The sequence below is a fragment of the Hylobates moloch genome, unplaced genomic scaffold (assembly GCF_009828535.3).
Source record: "Hylobates moloch isolate HMO894 unplaced genomic scaffold, HMol_V3 SCAFFOLD_13, whole genome shotgun sequence".
Classification (NCBI taxonomy): Eukaryota; Metazoa; Chordata; class Mammalia; order Primates; family Hylobatidae; genus Hylobates; species Hylobates moloch.
Window position 1 is genome coordinate 31,959,112 of NW_026652288.1, and position 22,622 is coordinate 31,981,733.

General features: G+C 44.6%; 2 protein-coding genes across 3 annotated transcripts in view; one reads left to right on the plus strand and one right to left on the minus strand.

Moving 5' to 3' along the window:
• NLRC4 (NLR family CARD domain containing 4) overlaps positions 1 to 17,992 on the minus strand; it is a 37,101-nt gene extending 19,109 nt beyond the window's left edge. The window contains exons 1-4 of the mRNA XM_032172640.2: positions 17,662 to 17,992; positions 12,998 to 13,258; positions 10,192 to 12,186; positions 905 to 997 (exon numbers count right to left, since the gene is read on the minus strand). Of these exons, the coding sequence (XP_032028531.1) occupies positions 905 to 997; positions 10,192 to 12,186; positions 12,998 to 13,258; position 17,662 (2,350 nt within the window). The 5' untranslated portion in view covers positions 17,663 to 17,992. The remainder of the gene's footprint in view (positions 1 to 904; positions 998 to 10,191; positions 12,187 to 12,997; positions 13,259 to 17,661) is intronic.
• Positions 1 to 18,535, plus strand: part of SLC30A6 (solute carrier family 30 member 6) — a 98,324-nt gene extending 79,789 nt beyond the window's left edge. The window contains exon 16 of one of the 2 annotated variants that reach the window (XR_009209202.1): positions 18,012 to 18,105. Coding sequence is in view for 1 of the 2 variants with exons in the window: in XM_058426107.1 (XP_058282090.1) it covers positions 18,012 to 18,305 (294 nt within the window). In the remaining variant the exon portion in view is untranslated. Of the gene's footprint in view, positions 1 to 18,011 lie in introns of both variants that reach the window. The other variant, XM_058426107.1, reaches the window with a different exon arrangement.
• The last annotated feature ends 4,087 nt before the right edge of the window (positions 18,536 to 22,622 follow it).

Sequence of the window (22,622 nt, forward strand, 5' to 3'; positions counted from 1 at the left end):
GCATACCACCATGCCCAGCTAATTTTTGTATTTTTAGTAGAGACGGGGTTTCACCATGTTGGCCAGGCTGATCTCGAACCCCTGAACTCAGGTGATCCACCCGCCTTGGCCTCCCAGAGTGCTGGAATTACAGGTTGATCCACCGTGCCCAGGCTTCAGCCATGTTTTGATTATAGGCTAGAGTTGTCTTTCGGCAGGAAGCAGAATAAGAAAGAACAAGATGAAGGGAACAGAGGAGTATTTTAGTGAGGACTGAAGTAGGGAAAAAAAGAGCCAAAAAAAAAAAAAAAATCCAACACACGAGAAAACAGGGACATTCAAGGAAAGCAGCTTTAACAGGAATCCTCCCTGGCCTGGAGAGCCTGGTTCCCTGTGGTAAGCCATGTGTTCTGCTTGTGTTCCTGAAGTTTCCTTTTCCTTTTCATTTTTTTGATTGGGGAAACGCAACCTCCAGTGTAGAATGAAAGCATGCTTCCCCCAAAGTTTTCTTGATTCACATTGTTTCCTGTGTCCTATTTCATTTACGAAATTTTACTTAATTATGAAACCATAGTATAAACTTTAAAATATTGTTTCTATGCAATTATGAAACCATCCTATAAACTTTAAAATATTGTTTCTATGCATTAAATAAAAACATAGCCAATGAGCCAGGGAGACGGAAGTTAAAAACACGTCATGGGCTCTCTTCCCAAAAGGGTTACCATCTGGTGTTGTACAATTTGAATAAAATGATGCTGAAGGATTGTAATGGCAGTAGGGAAAATGTCTAGGGAAACCAATGTAGCCACAAGTACATAAAAACATCCTTGCCTTGTGCAGACACAGCCAGTGTCACAGCCTAAAGTTAACTCCTCTTATTATCAAACTTACATTAATACAAATATGAGAATAGAAATCTGGCCTAGTTTTATAGCATCTTCTTCATTCATCTTTATGTTATCCATTATGAGCTTTGTAAGGTTCTTCAAATTACCCAAGCTGTCAGTCAGACCACCTGTCAAAAGAAAAAAGATTGGACTCTTTAGCAGATATTTGCTATTTACTATGTCATTTACTATTACTGTCATTTTTGTTACCAATCAAAATATTTTAATGATCACCATGAGCCAAAAATGCTCATGAAATAGACATAAAAATATACTTTTTATAAGAGATGGGCATTGTACTTCACCGTAAGCATGTTCTCCAAATAATAAACTAGATACCAATTTCCCAGATAACAGGGAAATTCCTTTTTTTTTTTTTTGAGACAGAGTCTTGCTCTGTCGCCCAGGCTAGAGTGCAGTGGTGCGATCTCGGCTCACTGCCAGCTCCACCTCCTGGGTTCACACCACTCTCCTGCCTCAGCCTCCCAAGTAGCTGGGACTACAGGCACCTGCCACCATGTCCGGCTAATTTTTTTTGTATTTTTAGTAGAGACAGGGTTTCACCATGTTAGCCAGGATGGTCTCGATCTCCTGACCTTGTGATCCGCCTGCCTCGGCCTCCCAAAGTGCTGGGATTACAGGCGTAAACCACCGTGCCCGGCCAATAACAGGGAAATTTCTAAATACTTGGAAATTAAATAACACATTTTAAAATAATCATGCGTTGAAGTCTCAAGGAAAATTTGTTAATATTCTGAAAAATATAAAAATAAAAACAAAACTTCAAAATCTGCAGCTGTCCCCTCACAAAGGGGTGAAAAGAAAAAAAAATCTGCAGCTAACACAGTGCTTACAGGGACATTTACAGCATTGCATACTTATATTAGAAATGAGGAAAGGCCTCAAATCAACAGCCTAGGCATACTACTTAAGAAATTACAGAAGAGAGCAAAATAAATGAAAGAAGAAAGAAAACAATAAAGATAAGGGTGGAAATCAAAATTATTATGCCTTTATTATAAAAATTAAAAACACAGACAAGGTCTTACGATGTTTCCCAGGCTGGTCTCGGACTCCTGAGCACAAGTGATCCTTTGGCCTCAGCCTCCCAAAGTGCTAGGATTACAGGCGTGAGCCACCATGCCCAGCCCAGACATCAAAATTATAAGCAGGTAAACAATAGAAAAAAATCAATGAACCTAAAAGTTGGATCTTTGAAAAGATCAATAAAATTAAAAAATTTCTACCAAGGCTGACAAAGAAAAAGACACAAATTACCAATATCAGAAACAAAAAAGGGGATATCACTACATACACTGCAGATATTAAAAGGACAATTACGGCCGGGCGCGGTGGCTCACGCTTGTAATCCCAGCACTTTGGGAGGCCGAGGCAGGCGGATCACGAGGTCAGGAGATCGAGACCACGGTGAAACCCCGTCTCTACCAAAAATACAAAAAATTAGCCGGGCGTGGTGGTGGGCGCCTGTAGTCCCAGCTACTCGGAGAGGCTGAGGCAGGAGAATGGCGTGAACCCGGGAGGCGGAGGTTGCAGTGAGCCGAGATCGCGCCACTGCACTCCAGCCTGGGCGACAGAGCAAGACTCCGTCTCAAAAAAAAAAAAAAAAGGACAATTACAGAATAATATAAACAAATCTATGCACATAAATTTGACAACATATGTGAAATTGCCTAATTTTTTGAAAACTACAAACTACCAACAGTCATGTGATACAGAGTAGGTAACCAGAATAACCTTATAGCTAGCTATTAAAGAAATTGAATTTGTTATCTAAAATTTCCCCAAAAAGAAATCTGCAGGCACAGATATGTTCACTTGCAAATTCTGCCACACATTTATTTTCATTTTTTTTCCTCCTTCAACTGCCTTCATATCTACCACACATTTAAAGAAGAAATAACACCAATTCTACACAATCACTTCCAGAAAATAGAAGTACGAAGAATAATTCCCAACTCATTTTATGAAGCCATCATTAACTTGATATGAAAACCAGAAAAAGACGTAGAAGAAAAAATTTTAGTCCAAGCACAGTGGCTCACTCCTATAATCCCCGTGTTTGGGGGGCAGAGGTAGGAGGATCACTTGAGGCCAGGAGTTCGAGACCAGCCTGGGCAATATATCCAGACCCTATCCCTACAAAATATTTTTTAAAATACCCAGGTGTGGTGGCAGGTGTGAGTAGTCCTGGCTACTCAGGAGGCTGAGGCAAGAGAATCGCTTGAGCCCAGGCGTTCAAGATTGCAATGAACTGTGATCACATCACTGTACGCCAGCCTTGGTGACAGAATGAGATACTGTCTTTAATGAAAGAAAGAAAAAGAGAGAGAAAGGAGGGAGGAAAGGAGGGAAAAGAAAAGAAAGAAAATTGAGGCTGGGCAAGGTGGCTCACGCCTGTAATCCCAGCACTTTGGGAGGGCGAGGCAGGCGGATCACGAGGTCAGGAGTTCGAGACCAGCCTGGCCAACATGGTGAAACCCCATCTCTACTAAAAATACAAAAAATTAGCTGGGCGTAGTGGCAGGCGCCTGTAATCCCAACTACTCCGGAGGCTGAGGCAGGAGAATCGCTTGAACCCAGGAGGTGGAGATTGCAGTGAGCTGAGATCGTGCCACTGCACTCCAGCCTGGGTGACAGAGTGAGACCCCATCTCGAAAAGAAAGAGAATTAAACTTTAGACCAATATCATTCAAAAATCTTCAACAAAATAGAAAATGGAATTCAGTCATGCATAAAAGAATATTATGGCAGGCGTGGTAGCTCACACCTGTAATCCCAGCACTTTGGGAGGCCGAGGCAGGTGGATCACGAGGTCAGGAGTTCGAGACCAGCCTGGCCAATGTGGTGAAACCCCGTTTCCACTAAAAATACAAAAATTAGCCAGGCGTGGTGATGCGCCTGTACTCCCAGCTACTTGGGAGGCTGAGGCAGGAGAGCCACTTGAACCCGGGAGGCGGCGGTTGCAGTGAGCCGAGATCTCACCACTGCACTCAGCCTGGTGACACAGCACGATTCCGTCTAAAAATAAAAAAATAAAATAAAATAAAATAAAAAGGAATATTACACCACCTCCAAATGGGCTTCATATAGGGAATGCAGGATGCTCAATATTTGGAAATCAATCCATATAATTCATTATATTGGCAGTCTAAAAGAAAAACTACATGATACCATAAATTGATGCAGAAAACACACGTGACATAATCCAACATCCAGGCTGGGTGGCTCACGCCTGTAATCCCAGCACTTTGGGAGGCCCAGGCAGAAAAATCTCTTGAGCACAGGGGTCTGAGACCAGCCTGGGCAACATAGTGAGAACTCGTCTCTACAAAAAGTTTAAAAATTAACCAGATGTGATAGTGCACACTTATGGTCCCAGCTAGTCAGGAGTCTGAGGTGGGTGGATCTGTTGAGCCCAGGAAGTCAAGGCTACAGTGAGCTATGATCATGCCACTGCACTCCAGCCTGGGTGACAGAACAAGATCCTGCCTCAAAAATAATCTAAAAATAATTTAATAAAAACAATCCAACATCCATTCATGTAAAATGACATGATCATATAAATGGATACAGAAAACACCTTTAGCGCAATCCAACATCTATTCATGACAAGAAAAAAAAAATTCTAAGCAACTTGATAAAAGACACCTACAAGAAAACTACGTTTGACATTATACTTAAAGGTGAAAGTCTGAATGCTTTCTCCCTAAGTTCAGGAACAAGGCAAGATGTTCATTCATGTCACTATTCAACATTGTACTACAAGTCCTAGTCAGGAAATAAGGCAAAAAAATAAAAGGAATTCAGATTGGAAGGGAAGAATTTAAAATCATTCTTTTCGAAGATAACATGATTGTCTATGATAAAAATGTCAAGGAATCTACAACACCCCCTTCTGCAAACCCCACAAAAAAAAACCCTTCTAAAACTGGCTGGGTGCAGTGACTCATACATATAATCCTAGTAGTTTTTGAGGCTGAGGGGAAGGATCACTTGAGCCCAGGAGTTCAAGACTGGCGTCGGCAACATAGAGAGACCTCCTCTCTACAAAAAAGAAGGAGAAGGAGGAGGAGGAGGAGGAGAGGGAGAGAGGGGGAGGGGGAAGGAGAGGGGAAGGGAGAGGAAGAAGGAGGAGGAGGAGGAGGAGGAGAAGGAGGAGGAGGAGGAACAGGAGAAGGAGAAGAGAAAAAATTAGTGAGGTAGCGAGGTGTGGCACATGTCAGTGGTCCCAGCTACTTAGGAGGCTGAGCATTATGTAGAAAATGGGATTATAGGCCGGGCACGGTGGCTCACGCCAGTAATCTCAGCAATTTGGGTGGCTGAGGTGGGTGGATCACTTGAGGTCCGGAGTTCGAGGCCAGCCTGGTCAACATGGTGAAACCCCGTCTCTATTAAAAAATACAAAAATTAGCCAGGCATGTTATTGGACATCTGTAATCCCAGCTACTCAGGAGGCTGAGGTAAGAGAACACTTGAACCTGGGAGGCAGAGGTTGCAGTAAGCCGAGATCACGCCACTGCACTCCAGCCTGGGCAACAGAGTGAGACTCCTTCTCAAAAACAAACAAACAAAAAACCCAGATGAATAGAGGTCATTATGGTAAGTGAAATAAGCCAGGCACAGAAAGACAGACATCACATGTTCTCACTTATTTGTAGGATCTAAAAATCAAAACAATTGAACTCACGGAGAGAGAGTAGAAGGATGGTTACCAAAGGCTGGGAAGGGTAGTAGGAAGGAGGTGGAAATGGTTAATGGATACAAAAAAATACTTAGACGGGATAAATAAGATCTAGTATTTGATAGCACAACATAGTGTCTAAGTCAAAATAAGTTAACTGTATATTTAAAATAACTAACAGTACAATTGGATTGTTCATAACACAAAACATAAATGCTTGAAGGGATGGATACCCCATTTTCCATGATGTGATTATTACACATTGCATGCCTGGATCAAAGCATCTTATGTACCCCATAAATATATATACCTACTATGTATCCACAAAAATGAAAAATAGAAAAAATTAACTTATAGGGTTAAGACATCTAAATGAGTTTATACACGATATTCACTTCAATAATGCCTGTATGTGTTCAATAATGTTGGCTATGGTTATGTATACCTTTAAAAAATCAACAGGTTGGGGCCAGGTGTGGTGGCTCACACCTGTAATCCCAGCACTTTGGGAGGCCGAGGCAGGTGGATCACCTGAGGTTGGGAGTTTGAAACCAGCCTGGCCAACATGGTGAAACCCCTTCTGTACTAAAAATACAAAAATTAGCCAGGTGTGGTGGCGCACGCCTGTAATCCCAGCTACTTGGGATTCTGAGGCAGGAGACTTGCTTGAATCCAGGAGGCGGAGGTTGCAATGAGCCAAGATTGTGCCACTGTACTCCAGCCTGGGCGACAGAGTGAGACCCTGTCTCAAAAAAATAATAATTAAATAAAGTAAATAACTTTTTAAAATGGCAAACATTAAAAAAGAATTCTAAACACCATGTAGGCCAAATTCAGCACATAGGTGATCACTTTACAAGATCAGTATAAAAGAATAGTTGTCATGAGTAGATGGTGAGCTTCCTGACACAGAAGGTAGTCTAATACAGTCTTCATGACATCTAGAATCTTACAGAAGGGATTCCCGCATTAGGGAGGAGGTTTCAAAGATTATCTACAAAAAATTCTAGAATCTTAAAATGTTAGAAAGTTTCTCTGTAGGGTGACAAGCAAGGCAGAGCTGGGTGGGAAATTGCTTGTGTTTGAAAACTAACCCCAGACTGCTACAGTTAAGTACAGCAAGGTTCCTGCTTCCCATAGCTTCACAGCACATAGCAGTTCCTGCTCTGGGCAACCAGGCTGGTCTACACAGGTAGGGCAGATATTCTCCTTTAGTGTTATTTGGAATTTGGGGAAGTATCGCCTTTACCCAGAAAGATTGCCCTCACATATCTGTGTCTGAAGTCTAAAATCTGAAACTTCATCATGTTAGACAATATTCCCCAAATCTTCTGCCATTCATTCTTCTTTTTCTTTTCTTTTTGGAGATAGGGTCTTGCTCTGTTGCCCAGGCACGGGTATGATCATATCTTACTGCAGCCTGAAAATTCCTGGGCTCCAGTGATCCTCCCACCTCAGCCTCTAGAGTATCTGGGATTACAGGCATGCACCATCACGCCCAGATGATTAATTTTTGTTGGAGACAGGGTCTTCCTATTGTGCCCAGGCTGATCTCAAGTAATCCTCCTGCCTTGGCCTCCCAAAGTGTTGGAATTACAGGTGTGAATCACCTGGCCCTGGCCCCAACCAAGTAAACAACAGTTAGGGTGGGAATGGAGCTGAGTATCTTCTACAATTTCCCAGATGAGAATCTTGTAACACAATTAGCTCCTAGCTCCTGCAGGTGATTAATTTACAGGTTGGATTTCCTCCAAGACTTGAAGTAGGGCAGGGTGCCACTTGGCAGGGAAGGACTGGGTATTGGGTAGAGATGGGGGTGCTTGCAGGAGAAGGATTTGCTGAAGACAAGCTTAACCTGCATGTATATATATTTTTTTTTTAATTTTTTTTTTTTGAGACAGAGTTTCACTCTTGTTGCCCAGGCTGGAGTGCAATGGCATGATCTTGGCCCACCGCAACCTCCACCTTCCAGGTTCAAGTGATTCTCCTGCCTCAGCCTCCCGAGTAGCTGGGACTACAGGCATGAGCCACCACGCCTGGCTAATTTTGTATTTTTAGTAGAGATGGGGTTTCTCCATGTTGGTCAGGCTGGTCTCGAACTCCCGACCTCAGGTGATCCACCTGCCTCAGCCTCCCAATACATTTTTTAATAAAAATATTTTTAATATATTTATATTTTTAATAAAAATAGTTTTAATATATTTAAACACATACATATATGTATATATGCATGTATGTGTATATATGTCTTTCCAATCAGACTACAGCTCCGGGAATCTTCCCTATGGCTCCCAATCTAACAGCTTTCCCCCAACATAGACCTCTCTCCACAGCCCTTCTACCTTCCTTTCAAGTCCTGACACCTGGTAGAAACTACTAGAAAATTTATTTATTTATTTATTTATTTTTATTTTTATTTTTATTTTTTTTTGAGATGGAGTCTTGCTCTGTAGCCCAGGCTGGAGTACAGTGGCGCAATCTCAGCTCACTGAAAGCTCTGCCTCCCAGGTTCAGGCCATTCTCCTGCCTCAGCCTCCCGAGTAGCTGGGACTACAGGTGCCCGCCACCACGCCCAGCTCATTTTTTGTACTTTTAGTAGAAACGGGATTTCACCATGTTAGCCAGGATGGTCTCGATCTCCTGACCTCATGATCCGCCCACCTTGGCCTCCCAGAGTGCTAGGATTACAGGCGTGAGCCACCACGCCCGGCGAAAATTTAAAACAAAACTAATAAAAATGAAATCATGTCTTTAGCAGCAACATTGATGGAACTGGAGGCCATTATCTTAAGTGAAATAACTCAGAAACGGAAAATCAAATACCATATATACTCACTCACAAGTGGGAGCTAAATAATGTGTACACATGGAGATAGAAAGCAGAATAGACCTGGAGACTTGGAAAGGTGGGAGGGTGACAGGGAGGCAAGGGATGAGAAATAATCTGATAACGGTGGTTACTAATTGATAACAGTGGTTACACTAAGAGCTCAGATTTCACCACCACGAAATATATCGATATAACAAAACTGCACTTGTACCCCCATATCTATAAAAATAAATAATAAATAAAGCAAAACTATATGATATCTAACATTTTCACAGTATTCCTGGCTAATATTTCCAGCAGGCTTGATTATAGCCGTAAACTAAAAATCCTAAGCCCCCCACCAACTGAATGCATCCCCTCTGGGCTAAGGGGACCCCAGAAAAAAACCTTAAACTCAGTTCCTGGCCATGACAGGATGGGAGGTCAAACACACATCATTATACTCCCTCTCTTGTATGGTTTGAACACAACTCGTCAACATTACTGTTAACATAGAGATCATAAGACTAACAGAACAGACTTTTTGTGGCAATAAATTACCAAGTTATAAAGAGGACATAAGACCATGCCAGGCAAAGGCTAAGTCATGCAGCTTTACACTTAAAGAATAAACTGTCCTAGGCTGGGCATGGTGGCTCACGCCTGTAATCCCAACAGTTTGGAAGGTGGAGGCAGTAGAATTGCTTGATCCCAGGAGTTCAAGACCAGCCTGGGCAACATAGTGAGTCCTCATCTCTCCAAAAAAAATCAAACAGTGAGGATCAACTGAGCCCAGGAGGTTGAGGCTGCAATGAGCTGTGATCACACCACTGCACTCCCACCTGGGTGACAGAGCAAGACCCTACCTCGAAAAATAAAAAAAAAATTTAAAAAGAATAAAGTGTGTCGTAACTGCCACAGATTTTTCTTCTTTGGTAGCTAAACAAGCATTGGTTTCAAGATAAGCAATATTGATAGTTGTGAATATTAAACAATTCACAACTCATCTAGCTCACAAATGCTAACAATCCCTGTTCCATCTGCCATAACTACAGCTTTGATTGGAGAAGAGAGTGATTTCAGTAACTTTCTCCTGATCAGAGGACCACCAACCACAGACTGGTTCTGGCTGGTTTACAGAGGTTGCGTACCTGCTTACCTTTGTGTTCTGAAAAGAACTTCTCAAGTATAGGCCTAATTGTAATACATTTAAATCATTTAAAGGAGTGTACAATCTTTTGGTTTCCCTGGGCCACATTGGAAGAAGAATTGTCTTGGGCTACACATAAAATACACTAACGCTAATGATAGCTGATGAGCTAAAAAAAAAAAAAAAAAAAAAAAAAAAATTTGCAAAAAAAACCTCATAATGTTTTCTAAAAGTTTATGAATTTGTGCTGGGCCACATTCAAAGCCGTCTTGGGCCACGTGCAGCCATGGGCTGCAGGTTGGATAAGCTTGATTTAAATGCTAAATCTCCACCCCAAAGTGAACATGGGTTGTATGTTACATACATGTTTATTCAATATGCATGAGTCAAGAACACCTTCATGAATATTCATAGCTCCTCCTGTAATCTGTTGAATATGTATGTTTAGCCAACCCATTCAACATAAAGCGTCTACCCCAACCCTCCTTCGAGGTGCCTGTCTCTGGTCTTGGTTGGAGGCATGTTTCCCAGCCTGTGGGATGGCCACCTTGCAGGCTGTAACCCTTTAGAAGAAATAAAGTCTCCTCTCTCCTTTTCCAAATTTATACACAGTTATTTTTTTTTAAGTGAACATAGCACAAACCACTGATATTTACAATACCCGGCAGCCGTTGATTCTGTAGGTCGTGAATACTCAAGGTTTTCAGGTTTGTTACAGATGTGATGTGCCGCTCATCTTCTATGGTGAGGGGACTGGCTTCCACCATGAGAGAATAAATGTTCTTACAGGTGCTGAGGACCAAACTGAGGCTTCCAGCCACACCGGCACATCTCTTTATTTGCAGCCTGAGGCTTGTGGCAGAGCTGAATATTTTCCCCAGATATTTGATATCTTGCTTATTCAACTTGCTGAAATCCCGGAGTGTGACCTCCAGAGTCCTGAATTCCTGCTTCCAGTTGAAGAACAAAGATACAGCCCTGCTGGGAATGTAGGTTTCTGGGGCCTCTTCCATGTGGATTCCGCCTGTGTCTTCTGCAGCCTTTTCCCATGAAGCCATAGCTCCGCCGTAAAAGTCCAGTTTAATGAAGTCCAGAGCACTTGCACAATTGGGCAAGTGTTCAAAGAAGTCAAATAAGTAATCGGGGATGTTCCCTGAGTTGATATATAAGCTTTTACCTTGAAAGAAAGCTTCAAATTCTTGGCTTAGGGCTGATTTGGATGTACTCTCTTGATATAAATGGATGCCACACTCTACAAAGGAATTGATGTTCATGGCTTTCAGAATTTCTTGCTCAGTGGTGTTTTTCACACTTTGCAAAGATTCCTGTCTCCAGAGAGGCCTCTTGGCGATGGAAAGCCCGAGAAGGCAGCCGTGTTGATACACTGCTGCGAGGTACTTCATAACAGCCCTGGTGGCTTCCACAGATGACCCACAGGTGTACCGGAGCAGGCTGCTGTAAGTGGATGTAATGTCCGAAATGGAAACCATTTTCTGCAAGTAACCGTTCCCCTTGGTCACCTCCTCTGGCTCACGAGACGTCAATAAACTGCTGAGTCTTCGTCCTGCTGTGTACTCCTGGAATGACTTGTGGAAGAATTTGTACTTTGGCTTGAACCTTTGAGCTGTATATTTACAGAGGAGCCCAGTTGTCAGCAGGACATCCTCATTCACACTGGACACATCCTCCAGTTCAAAATCAAACTTATGGGAGAACACACCCTCCAGAGCTAGGTCTCCACAGTGGTCCAGGCTCCGAATGAAGTCACTTGCAGCCACACCTTTATGTTTGTGTTTGTTTTTCTGTATCAACAGATCATAGAAGGTATGGAACAGCGTTGTTTGTGTGTGAGAATGGAACTCACTTTCACCCATCTGGATTGCACAAGTGATGACCACAAAGAGAGGGGTCTTCATGAGATTCCTCAAGCACCTGGATTTCTGAATTTGGAGCAACAAGCCTTCAGCAAGCTCCTTGATCAGCACTTCTCGGATGAGAGCCTGGGCACTGTCTTCTGTCATATCCCCCACCTCAGCAGTCAGGGCACCAAACTGCCGTATGTGCCTCAGGCATTCAGTGGTGGTGGTGACGATGACCATATTCTTGAAGCGGTGGTTTTCCTTTATCAGGGCTTCGATTTCTGGGCAGTTCTGGGCCTTGAATTCATTGTAGCCATCAAGAAGGAAAAGAACCCTCTGCCGTAGCTTCAGCAGCATGGCCATGAATGTCTGCTTCCTGATTGTGCCAGGTATATCCAGGAGTTGATCACAGAGGGTTTCAAAAAGTCCACCCTGGGCCCTGCTGAGACGGAGGAAGAAGACGAATTTGAACTTGGTCAGAGCCTTGCATTTTCCAGAGCCCCAGAGCATGGCAATTCGCTGCAGCAGAGTGGACTTCCCTTTGCCAGATTCCCCTTCAATGATGCAGGGGCTCTGAAGAGCCTGCAGGAGGCCATTCAGGGTCAGCTGCTCCACGCGGTGATGGTGTTGGTCCTTCCTCCACAGGACAGGTTCTGTGAAGGTGCTTTTCAAGTTAAAAATAATGTCAATATCTTCACCAAGGGGATAGAAGTTCAGAAAAGATGGGGTATGATACAAGTCCTTTAAATCCTGAGCCAAATCGTCCAAGTCTCCTTCTGATATCTGATGAAAAAGACCTATTAGAGAAGAGGTGATGTTAAAGAGGACCCAATTCTGTGTCTCCTCGAAACCTAGAGTTCAGGAGGATGAACGGGGGGGTGAGGCTGAGAATCTGCCATTGGTGAATGTAAGATTCTTTCCCAGTTCTGAGCTGGCACAAAGGGTTCTGTCTGCTCCTCCTTTCCCCGGCATCCTTTACCCCACTCCCCTTTTTGCTTTCTGTTTCCTCCTTTCCACAACCAAATCTTATAGCAGCTGGTTGGAAAAGGGAGGAGCTTGTGTTTGGGTTAAGGAAAGTAAAGAATTTGGCAGAGAAAGATGGTTAGGGATAACTGTCAGCATATTAGGCCTTCACTCTGAGTAAAATCTGTCATGACCTTATTTACTAATTAAAAAAACAATATTTTATGAAACATAGAATCATGGTCCTCTGTCAGTCAGGCTGTCTTTACCAGGAGGCCTGGACATGGAGTAGGTAGTCAGCTGGGCCTCTCTCCCATAGGTAGATCTCATCCAACCAGGGAATGCTGAGAACCATCGCTGCATTGGCAGCTTAACTAGTGCACTTATTGTCCAGTTTTATCTTGCAGTGAGACTATACTCAATCATTTATTCCCTGACCCTGGGGTTATTTGTTTGGCTTCACCATCAATTGATCTACTATGAGTTTTTCCTGAAATCATCTAAGCTTTTCCTTAGCAGGAATCAGAGGCCACTGCCAGGTGATATGAAGAGAAGGAAAAGCAGAGGCTCTGCCATGGGGATGATGGATCTTTGTTATGGTCTATTCTACTTGCAGAAATAGATGCAAAACTAACTGATACTTACTTTGTCCATTCAAGTCCTGAAATAGAGGATAGTTCCACTCCTCAAGGGATTTAAGAAAGAGGTTACAGGCCTCTGAACCCTTTTTCAAAATCATGTGGATGATCCCTCTAGCAGCATCCTGTTCCACCTTCTCGCAGCAAATGATGTTTACTTCTTCGCAATTCAGAACATTCCATACAAATAGGTCATCTGTAATTTGCTTTATAACAGTCATTCCCATTCTTTGAATAAGGGCTCGGCTATTGTCCTTTATGAAATTCACTGAGGAGATGGAGAGAAATATACATATTTATTTGCTTATATAAAATGTGCATATCAGCATCTGTCTCCAGAGCATTAGGGCCATGCATTTTTTTCCTATGGGCATCTCCTGAGTTATGGAGATGCCAAATGCCTGAATTCCAGACCTACAAGAAATGCTCTGCAAAGCATTTTTGTTTTCTGAGACGGAGTCTTGCTCTGTCACCCAGGCTGGAGTGCAGTGACGCGATCTCGGCTCACTGCAAGCTCCACCTCCTGGGTTCAAGCAATTCTCCTGCCTCAGCCACCTGAGTAGCTGGGATTACAGGCACGCACCACCATGTCCAGCTTATTTTTGTATTATTTTCAGAGACGAGTTTCACCATTTTGGTCAGACTGGTCTCGAACTCCTGACCTTGTAATCCACCTGCCTCGGCCTCCCAAAATGCTGGGATTATAGGCATGAGCCACCGTGCCCGGCCTCTGCAAAGCATTTCTAACCCCAGAGTTATTGATGAGCAAGATGGTTTTGCTTTGGTGAAGAAGTAAGGTGAGTTATCTTGTCCCTCCGATATAAAACAGTCCCCAGTGAGGTCGTAGTGGTAAGACCGTTGGCTTTAGAATAATGGCACTGGCCTAGGATCTGCCACTTGCTACCATCTGTGTGACCTTGGCAAGTCACTAAGCCTCTTTGAGTCTATTTCAATTATGTGCTGCTGGCCGGGCGCGGTGGCTCACACCTGTATTCCCAGCACTTTGGGAGGCCAAGGCAGGCGGATCATCAGAGATCGGGAGTTCGAGACCAGCCTGACCAACATGGAGAAACCCTGTCTCTACTAAAAGTGCAAAATTAGCCTAGTGTGGTGGTGCATGCCTATAGTCTCAGCTACTCAGGAGGCTGAGGCAGGAGAATCTCTTGAACCTGGGAGGTGGAGGTTGCAGTGAGCCGAGATGGTGGCATTGCACTCCAGCCTGGGCAATGAGAGCAAAACACTCAGTCTCAAAAAAAAAAAAAAGGATGTGCTGCTAAATGGTTTCAGAAACTGGCCCTCTGGGAGTAAAGGCCCTAATCTGTAGCATTCACCAATCCCCGTGGTATAAATATTCCTACCATGGCCTATTTCAAGCTAACAGCTTATGTTAACTCGCTGACAAAAATACTGAAAATTCAATAATCAGGTTTCACATCACAGTAAGAACCAGCTCCAGCACACTGGGGATTCCTCATCTGTACGATGGTGTCAAGAACAGTATTTAACTTAGGAAGTTGTTACAATAATTCATGTATAGTATCTCATACAAAGTAATAACTCAATATATGTTAGCTACTATTTTTATAGTAGCTCAATATATGTTCGTTCAATATATGTTAGCCTTTATTCAGGTGTCACCAGACAAAGGAAGAGCACATTGTATCTCCCACACACTTAGGTCTTTTCTGAAGAGTAGCACATCAAAACATTGGTTTTTATCCAATGTAAGCTCTCTCGCCTGGTGTTGAGGGTAGCTGTGTCCTTTTTGTGTCTGACTTTGCAAGATCTAATTCTGAAATGCAGACCACACCGTACCCAGGCACTGTACCTACGCTATGTTTGTGACAGCTCGGAGAAATGTCTTCCTGGTTTTTAACTCTCAGACACCATCTGCACTAGATTTCTTCCTGGGCTAGGCTGCTCCTGGCTTTTTTTTTTTTTTTTTTTAGATGAAGTTTTGCTCTTGCTGCCCAGGCTGGAGTGTAATGACGCAATCTCAGCTCACCGCAACCTCTGCCTCCTGGGTTCAAGTGATTCTCCTGCCTCAGCCTCCCAAGTAGCTGGGATTACAGGCATGCGCCACCACACCCAGCTAATTTTGTATTTTTATTTTATTTATTTATTTTTTTGAGACAGAATTTGACTCTGTCACCCAGGCTGGAGTGCAGTGGCACAATCTCGGCTCACTGCAACCTCCACCTTCTGGGTTCAAATGATTCTCCTTCCTCAGCCTCCTGAGTAGCTGGGACTACAGGCGCCTGCCACTGCGCCCGGCTAATTTTTTATATTTTTAGTAGAGATGGAGTTTCACCATCTTGGCCAGGCTGGTCTTGAACTCCTGACCTCGTGATCCACCTGCCTTGGCCTCCCAAAGTGCTGGGATTACAGGCATGAGCCACTGCGCCCAGCCTTGTATTTTCAGTAGAGATGAGAGTTCTCTATGTTGGTCAGGCTGGTCTCGAACTCCTGACCTCAGGTAATCTGCCCGTCTCAGCCTCCCAAAGTGCTAGGATTACAGGCGTGAGCCACCGCACCTGGCTGCTCCTGGCTTTCAAACCTGTGTTGACTGAACAGAGAGGGAATGCACTCCTCTCAAAGACCCCAGAACCTCTCTGGCCTGAAATGCACCATCAATCACTCCAAGCACCAGGACCCCACCCCAGCTGTCCTTTCTCACCATTGCAGAGCTCTACTGCTGACCTCAGCCGGAATATTCCCTGTCTACATGTCCTGAAAGAGAGTCCCATCTCTCTCCTTCTGGGGTCTCATCTGTTCTCTAGCTTCCACATCATCCCTATGGAAGTAACCTCTAAGTCTGTGTCCCGTTGTGATCTTTAGTTTAGAGCTAAAGAAATACAGCCTTAGCCGGGCACGGTGGCTCACGCCTGTAATCCCAGCACTTTGGAAGGCTGAGGTGGGCAGATTATCTGAGGTCGGGAGTTCAAGACCAGCCTGACCAACATGGAGAAACCCTGTCTCTACTAAAAATACAAAATTAGTGAGGCGTGGTGGCGCACGCCTGTAATCCCAGCTACTTGGGAGACTGAGGCAGGTGAATCACTTCAACCTGGGAGGCAGAGGTTGCGGTGAGCCCAGATCGCGCCATTGCACTCCAGCCTGGGCAACAGGAGCAAAACTCAGTCTCGGAAAAAAAAAAAAAAAAAGCAATACAGCCTCAGAAAGGCTTAGAGACCCACACACACAAGTTCACAGCCTAGCCTTCCTAAGACTACCTTTCTTCACCTGTAAAATGAAGACACGTTATTTAAAAGACTTATGATATTGAATAAGTCACATAACTCTCATACACAAAAATGTCTTAAAATGGCCGGGCGCGGTGGCTCACGCTTGTAATCCCAGCACTTTGGGAGGCTGAGGCGGGTGGATCACGAGGTCAGGAGATCGAGACCATGGTGAAACCCCGTCTCTATTAAAATACAAAAAAAAATTAGCCGGGCGTGGTGGCGGGCGCCTGTAGTCCCAGCTACTCGGAGAGGCTGAGGCAGGAGAATGGCGTGAACCCGGGAGGCAGAGCTTGCAGTGAGCTGAGATTGCGCCACTGCACTCCAGCCTGGGAGACAGAGTGAGACTCCGTCTCAAAAAAAAAAAAAAAAAAGTCTTAAAATTGGAAAAGTGGCTAGGCGCGGTGGCTCACGCCTGTAATCCAGCACTTTGGGAGGCCGAGGCGGGTGGATCACGAGGTCAGGAGATGGAGACCATCCTGGCTAATATGGTGAAACCTCATCTCTACTAAAAATACAAAAAATTACCTGGGCATGGTGGCACACGCCTGTGGTCCCAGCTACTCAGGAGGCTGAGGCAGAAGCATCGCTTGAACCCAGGAGGTGGAGGTTGCAGTGAGCCAAGATCATACCACTGCACTCCAGCCTGGGCTACACAGCGAGACTCCGTCTCACAAAAAAAATTAAAAATAAATATATATATAAACAGTAAGATATTATTTTACTATGTTATATCTCCTTGTATGTAGACCATCATACTCCTTCCTTATCAAGTAATTAGGTGGAAAAAATGCTGCTCATTTATTCATTATTCATTCTTTTCAGAATATCTCTTTATCTAGACCAATGCTTTTCAATAGAACTTTCTGTGATAATGAACATGTTCTATATCTGCATTATGCAATATGGTAGTCATTAGACACATGTGACTACTGAGTACTTGAAATCTGGCTACAGTGACTTTGCAACTGAAGTTTACATTTTATTTTATTTTATTTTATTTAAATTCATCTTTAAATAGCTACAGAGGGCTAGTGGCTACTATTAATATACTAGATAGCTCAGGTCTACACCTAGTCGTTAAAGTGGAAAGAGCTACATTTTTGTTGCCACTTAGATCTACACCATGTTTCTTCACAATGAGCTTGACGTGTAGCTCTCTGCTGTCTGGCTGAACAGGTGATGAGAACTAACAGTTTAAAACATACACCTGGTCACTCTTTGTGTAAGTCCTATCCTATCTGTGGTTCTGCCTTTTATCACAGGTTACCATGTTTGTAACTGAATTCCTAAAACAACAGAAAAATATTTGTTGGTAATTCCACACATGACTGGTCAGAGGAAGCCATGAACTGATTTTCCATTTAACATCACCAGTATTTGGTAGCAGACTGTGTAACCAGGCAAATGTTATTTCTCATATACTTACTTGTTCTGAATGAAAGCTTCCCACCTTTCTATAACTCAATAGAAAATATTATTTCCAAATGGACAGATCAAAGGTGATCCCAATATTGTCCTCTTTTTTCTGTAAAACTACTCTACATTCTGTAAAGCAAACAAAACAGAACCAGAGACTATCAGGTGGAGGGGCTGGTGCAATTATCTAGGTAATGCCCCGCTTTTCATAGATGAGAAAATGGTGACCCAAACCAGATAAAAACTTGCTCAAAGCCCCTGGCTATTCATGGCCAAGCCCTAAAGAGAACCCAGGCGTTTGGACTCCTGGCCTAGAGCTCTAAACTATGTTCAACTGGAACTCTGCCCTTCTCTTCAAAGGTTCTTCTCATTTCTGCTGTTCAGAGCCAAGAAGGCAACTTGGAATTAAATGCCAAAAGACGGTATAAATGTCAACATGAATGGTGCAGAGGGTACGTTCTCTCCAGTATTTCCAGGAAAGAGTATATGGACTGGAATCATCCAGGGAGGAAGTTTTCATGGAGGAGACAGCACATGAACCAGGTCTTAAAGGATAAGTACGGCCAGGCGCGGTGGCTAACGCCTGTAATCCCAACACTTTGGGAGGCCGAGGCAGGCGGATCACCTGAGGTAAGGAGCTCGAGACCAGCCTGACCAACATGGTGAATCCCCGTCTCTATTAAAAATACAAAAATTGGCTCACGCTTGTAATCCCAGCACTTTGGGAGGCCGAGATGGGCGGATCATGATGTCAGGAGATCGAGACCACGGTGAAACCCCGTCTCTACTAAAAATACAAAAAAAATTAGCCCGGCGTGGTGGCGGGCGCCTGTAGTCCCAGCTACTTGGAGAGGCTAAGGCAGGAGAATGGCGTGAACCCGGGAGGCGGAGCTTGCAGTGAGCCGAGATTGCGCCACTGCACTCCAGCCTGGGCGACAGAGCGAGACTCCGTCTCAAAAAAAAAAAAAAAAAAAATACAAAAATTAGCGGGGCGTGGTGGCACACACCTGTAGTCCCAGCTATTTGGGAGGCTGAGGCAGGAGAATCACTTGAGCCCGGGAGACGGAGGTTGCATCGAGCCGAAATCGCGCCACTACACCCCAGCCTGGCAGACAGAGTGAGACTCTGCCTCAAAAAGAAAAAAAAAGGATAAGTAAGATGAAGCCAGGTAGTTGGGCTGGGGTGGAGGTGGAGGGGAGGATGTAAAACGCCTTGCAGGTGAGAGGATGAGATCAGGGAGTATGGAAAGGGGAAAAGTTCTCTCGTTCCCTCGCAGGGCGTGCGATGGGGGTGTGGCTCGCTTCTTCAGTGCCCGCTGCTCAGACCTCTAGGGGAGCATAGAGATGGGCGGGCTGTGGGGTTCCAATCCCGCGGCAGTGTCTAGTGGTGAATGTTTACAGCTCCTGAAGCCCCAGTGTGTTACAGGGTGCTCTTTCAGTTTAGCTGTCCGTAGGCGGCTTGTGTTAGCTCAGTGAGACCCCTGCCTTACTGCAAGGACAGAGGGCTTTCTGTATTCCGAGGTTCTTGCCTTGGGGTTCTTGCCTTGGTGTACCGGAGGAATTGGATCACACGTGGTCTTGGAGAATGAGCGCAAGGTTTTATTGAGTGGAAGAAACTCTCAGCAGATGGGGTAGCCAGAAGGGAGATGGTTTTTCCCCGGAGTCAGACCGCCAACTCTTCTCCAACCCTCCAGGCCAAACTCTGCGTAGTTCCTCTGGTGGATGGCCTGCTGGCGTGCCAGTGTCTGTTGTGTGCTCTTCCGCCAGCATGCTCCCTTCAACGTCTTCTCGACGTCCAGCTGCTTGTATCTTCTTCCGCCGATGTGTTCCTCTCGATGTCCAGCCGCTTGTGTGTCTGCCTGCAAGGGACTCTGGGATTTTTATACGCACAGGATGACGGTGTGGCAGGCCAGGGTGGTCTTGGGAAATGCAACATTTGGGCGCCAAGGCAGGAGTGCCTGTCCTCACCTAGGTCCGTGGGCACAGGCCTGGGGGTGGAGCCCTTGCCAGGGACCCGCCCTTCTCTTCCCAGCACTTCCCTGCCCCCCTTCCCTATCATTATGAGTAATTGAGGAGACAGAAAAAAGGAGTTATGCTTCCAGGGTACAAAGGGGAAAAGCTATGGAAAGATTGTATGCCAAGATGAGGCATTTGTTCTTTATCCTATGAGCAACTGGGAGAGATTATGGTATGAGGAGCATGTTTAAAGTGATGTTTTAAGATAAGAAACGGATTTCAATTTTTTAAGATAAGAAACGGTATGGTCCTGTCATTTCATCCTCCTAGATGCTTTGAAAAGCAACTTCCTTTCTCCCTTTCCCCTCCACACACTCTGAAAAGCAGGGGCCCGGAAGCCTCTGAGACTGCTCTGTGTGCATTCCCAAACCAAGTTAGATGATCTACCCCGGCTCCTCATGCACACATACACGACCCCCTGCATCAGGATGAAGATGCAAAGTCTGAATTAAAGACAGCATGAGAGGGCAGACAGGAAGTGGGGAAGAGAACTAGAATCACTGGGTGGAGAGAAACAAAATGGGAGCTATGTGAGTGTGATTGCAGTATGTGAATGGAGTTAGCTTGGGAACTCATGTGAATGGAGTTGGCATGGGAACTCATGTTATCCTAACATTAAAACTCTTTTTTTGAGACAGGGCCTCACTCTGTCACCCAGGCTGGAGTGCAGTGGCCTGATCATGGCTCACGGCATCCTTAACCTTCTGGGCTCAGGTGATCCTCCCACCTCAGCCTCCTGAGTAACTGGGACCACAGGTGTGTGCCACCATGCCTGGCTAATTTTTTTTTTTTTAGAGACAGTTTTGCCATGTTGCCCGGGCTGGTCTCAAACTCCTGGGCTAAAGTGATCTGCCTGCCGGCCAGGCGCGGTGGCTCACGCCTGTAATCCCAGCACTTTGGGAGGCCGAGGCGGGTGGATCACGAGGTCAGGAGATCGAGACCATCCTGGCTAACAAGGTGAAACCCCATCTCTACTAAAAAAACAAAAAATTAGCCAGGCACGGTGGCGGGCGCCTGTAGTCCCAGCTACTCGGGAGGCTGAGGCAGGAGAATGGCGTGAACCCGGGAGACGGAGCTTGCAGTGAGCTGAGATGGCACCATTGCACTCCAGGCTGGGCGACAGAGTGAGACTCCGTCTCAAAAAAAAAAAAAAAGTGATCTGCCTGCCTCAGTCTCCCAAAATGCTGGGATCACAAGCATGAGCCACCACATCTGGCCATTACCCTAACATTTTATTATGAACATTTTCAAACATAGAGAAAATCCATCCCTCTATTCATTTATCAATCTATTTTACTTATTTTCTTGCACATTCAATATAAGTTGCAGACGTTAGTACATTTCTATGTCCATATAATTAACTAGAATTCAATATTGGTTTATTATTCTTTCTTAGGAAAAATTCACCTACAGTGAAAGCAGAGATCTTAACTGTACTCTTTGATGAGCTGAAAAATGCTTCTACCTCAAACACCTATCAAGACAGAAAACATTGCCCTCTCCTTAGAAAGTATCCTGTGCCCCTTCTCAGGCAAATTCCATCTCCACCACACCCTCAAAGGCAATCGCTATTCTGATTTTTTTAAACCATAAATTAGCCTGTTGAAGAACTTCACATAAATGGAATCATACAGTATGTGCTACTCCTTTCATTCCACACAATGCCTCTGTAAGTTACTCATGCTGTTGCTTGTAGTATAAGTAGTTTGTAACATTTCATTGCTTAGTAGTATTCTATTGTATAAAATACTAGAGTGTATTGGCCGGGCACAGTGGCTGATGCCTGTAATCCCAACACATTGGGAGGCTGAGGTGGGCGGATCACCTGAGGTCAGGAGTTCAAGACCAGCCTAGCCAACACAGCGAAACCCTGTCTCTACTAAAAATACAAAAATTACCCGGGCGTGGTGGCTCATGCCTGTAATCCCAGCTACTCGGGAGGCTGAGGCAGGAGAATCGCTTGAACCCAGGAAGCAGAGGTTGCAGTGAGCCGAGATCGTGCCACCACACTCCAGCCTGGGCAACGACAAAAAAAAAAAAAAAAAAAAAACTAGAATTTATTTATCTATTCTCCTATTGATGGATGTTTGGGTTGTTTTCAGTTTGGGGCTATCATAAATACAGAACAATGAATAATTTTGTACAAAGGGGTCCTTTCCCACAAAAACTTCTCTAAGAATAGCTTACTTTGACTCTAATCTTTCTAATTTCACAAGCTCTTTGAATAAGGATCTCCTCAGGTTAAACTAGGTGCTCACAGCCATGGCAAGTTTGCTGTGAATGTTTCTGTTGTGAGAGTGATAAGTGAGGGTAAGAAAGTCCTAGGTAAAGTTTCCTTTTTATAAAAAGCAGTCCCTAAATCATTTCTTTTCTAATAAAAAGCAGCCTGAAAAATCAAGCTGCAAGTATAGATAAGCTAAAAGCTTGCATTGGTAAATGCCAGTAGCTGTGCCCATAGAAAAAAGCCACCTGGGGGCCAGGCATATTCAACATGGCGGATCCATCTTCCCTTTTCTTTTTCAACCATGTGTACAGTAGGAACAGACAACATAGCGCCGGCCAGATAATAAAACATAAGGGTGGAATGGCCGGCTCCTTCGTGCGCTATGCAAAGTCATACCTGTTCTGACCAATCTCTCAGGCCCTATGTATATCAGACACCACCTTCTCAAGTTCATCTCTATTTTTTTTTTTTTTTTTTTTTAGAAAGAGTCCCCCCTCTCCCCCCCGGCGGGGGGGGGGGGGGGCAATGCTGGCCCCCCGCCACGCCCCCCCCCCGGGTTCACGCCATTCTCCTGGCTCAGCCTCACCCAGTAGCTGGGACTACAGGCACCCGCCACCACGCCCGGCTAATTTTTTGTATTTTTAGTAGAGACGGGGTTTCACCGTGGTCTCGATCTCCTGACCTTGTGATCTGCCCGCCTCGGCCTCCCAAAGTGCTGGGATTACAAGCGTG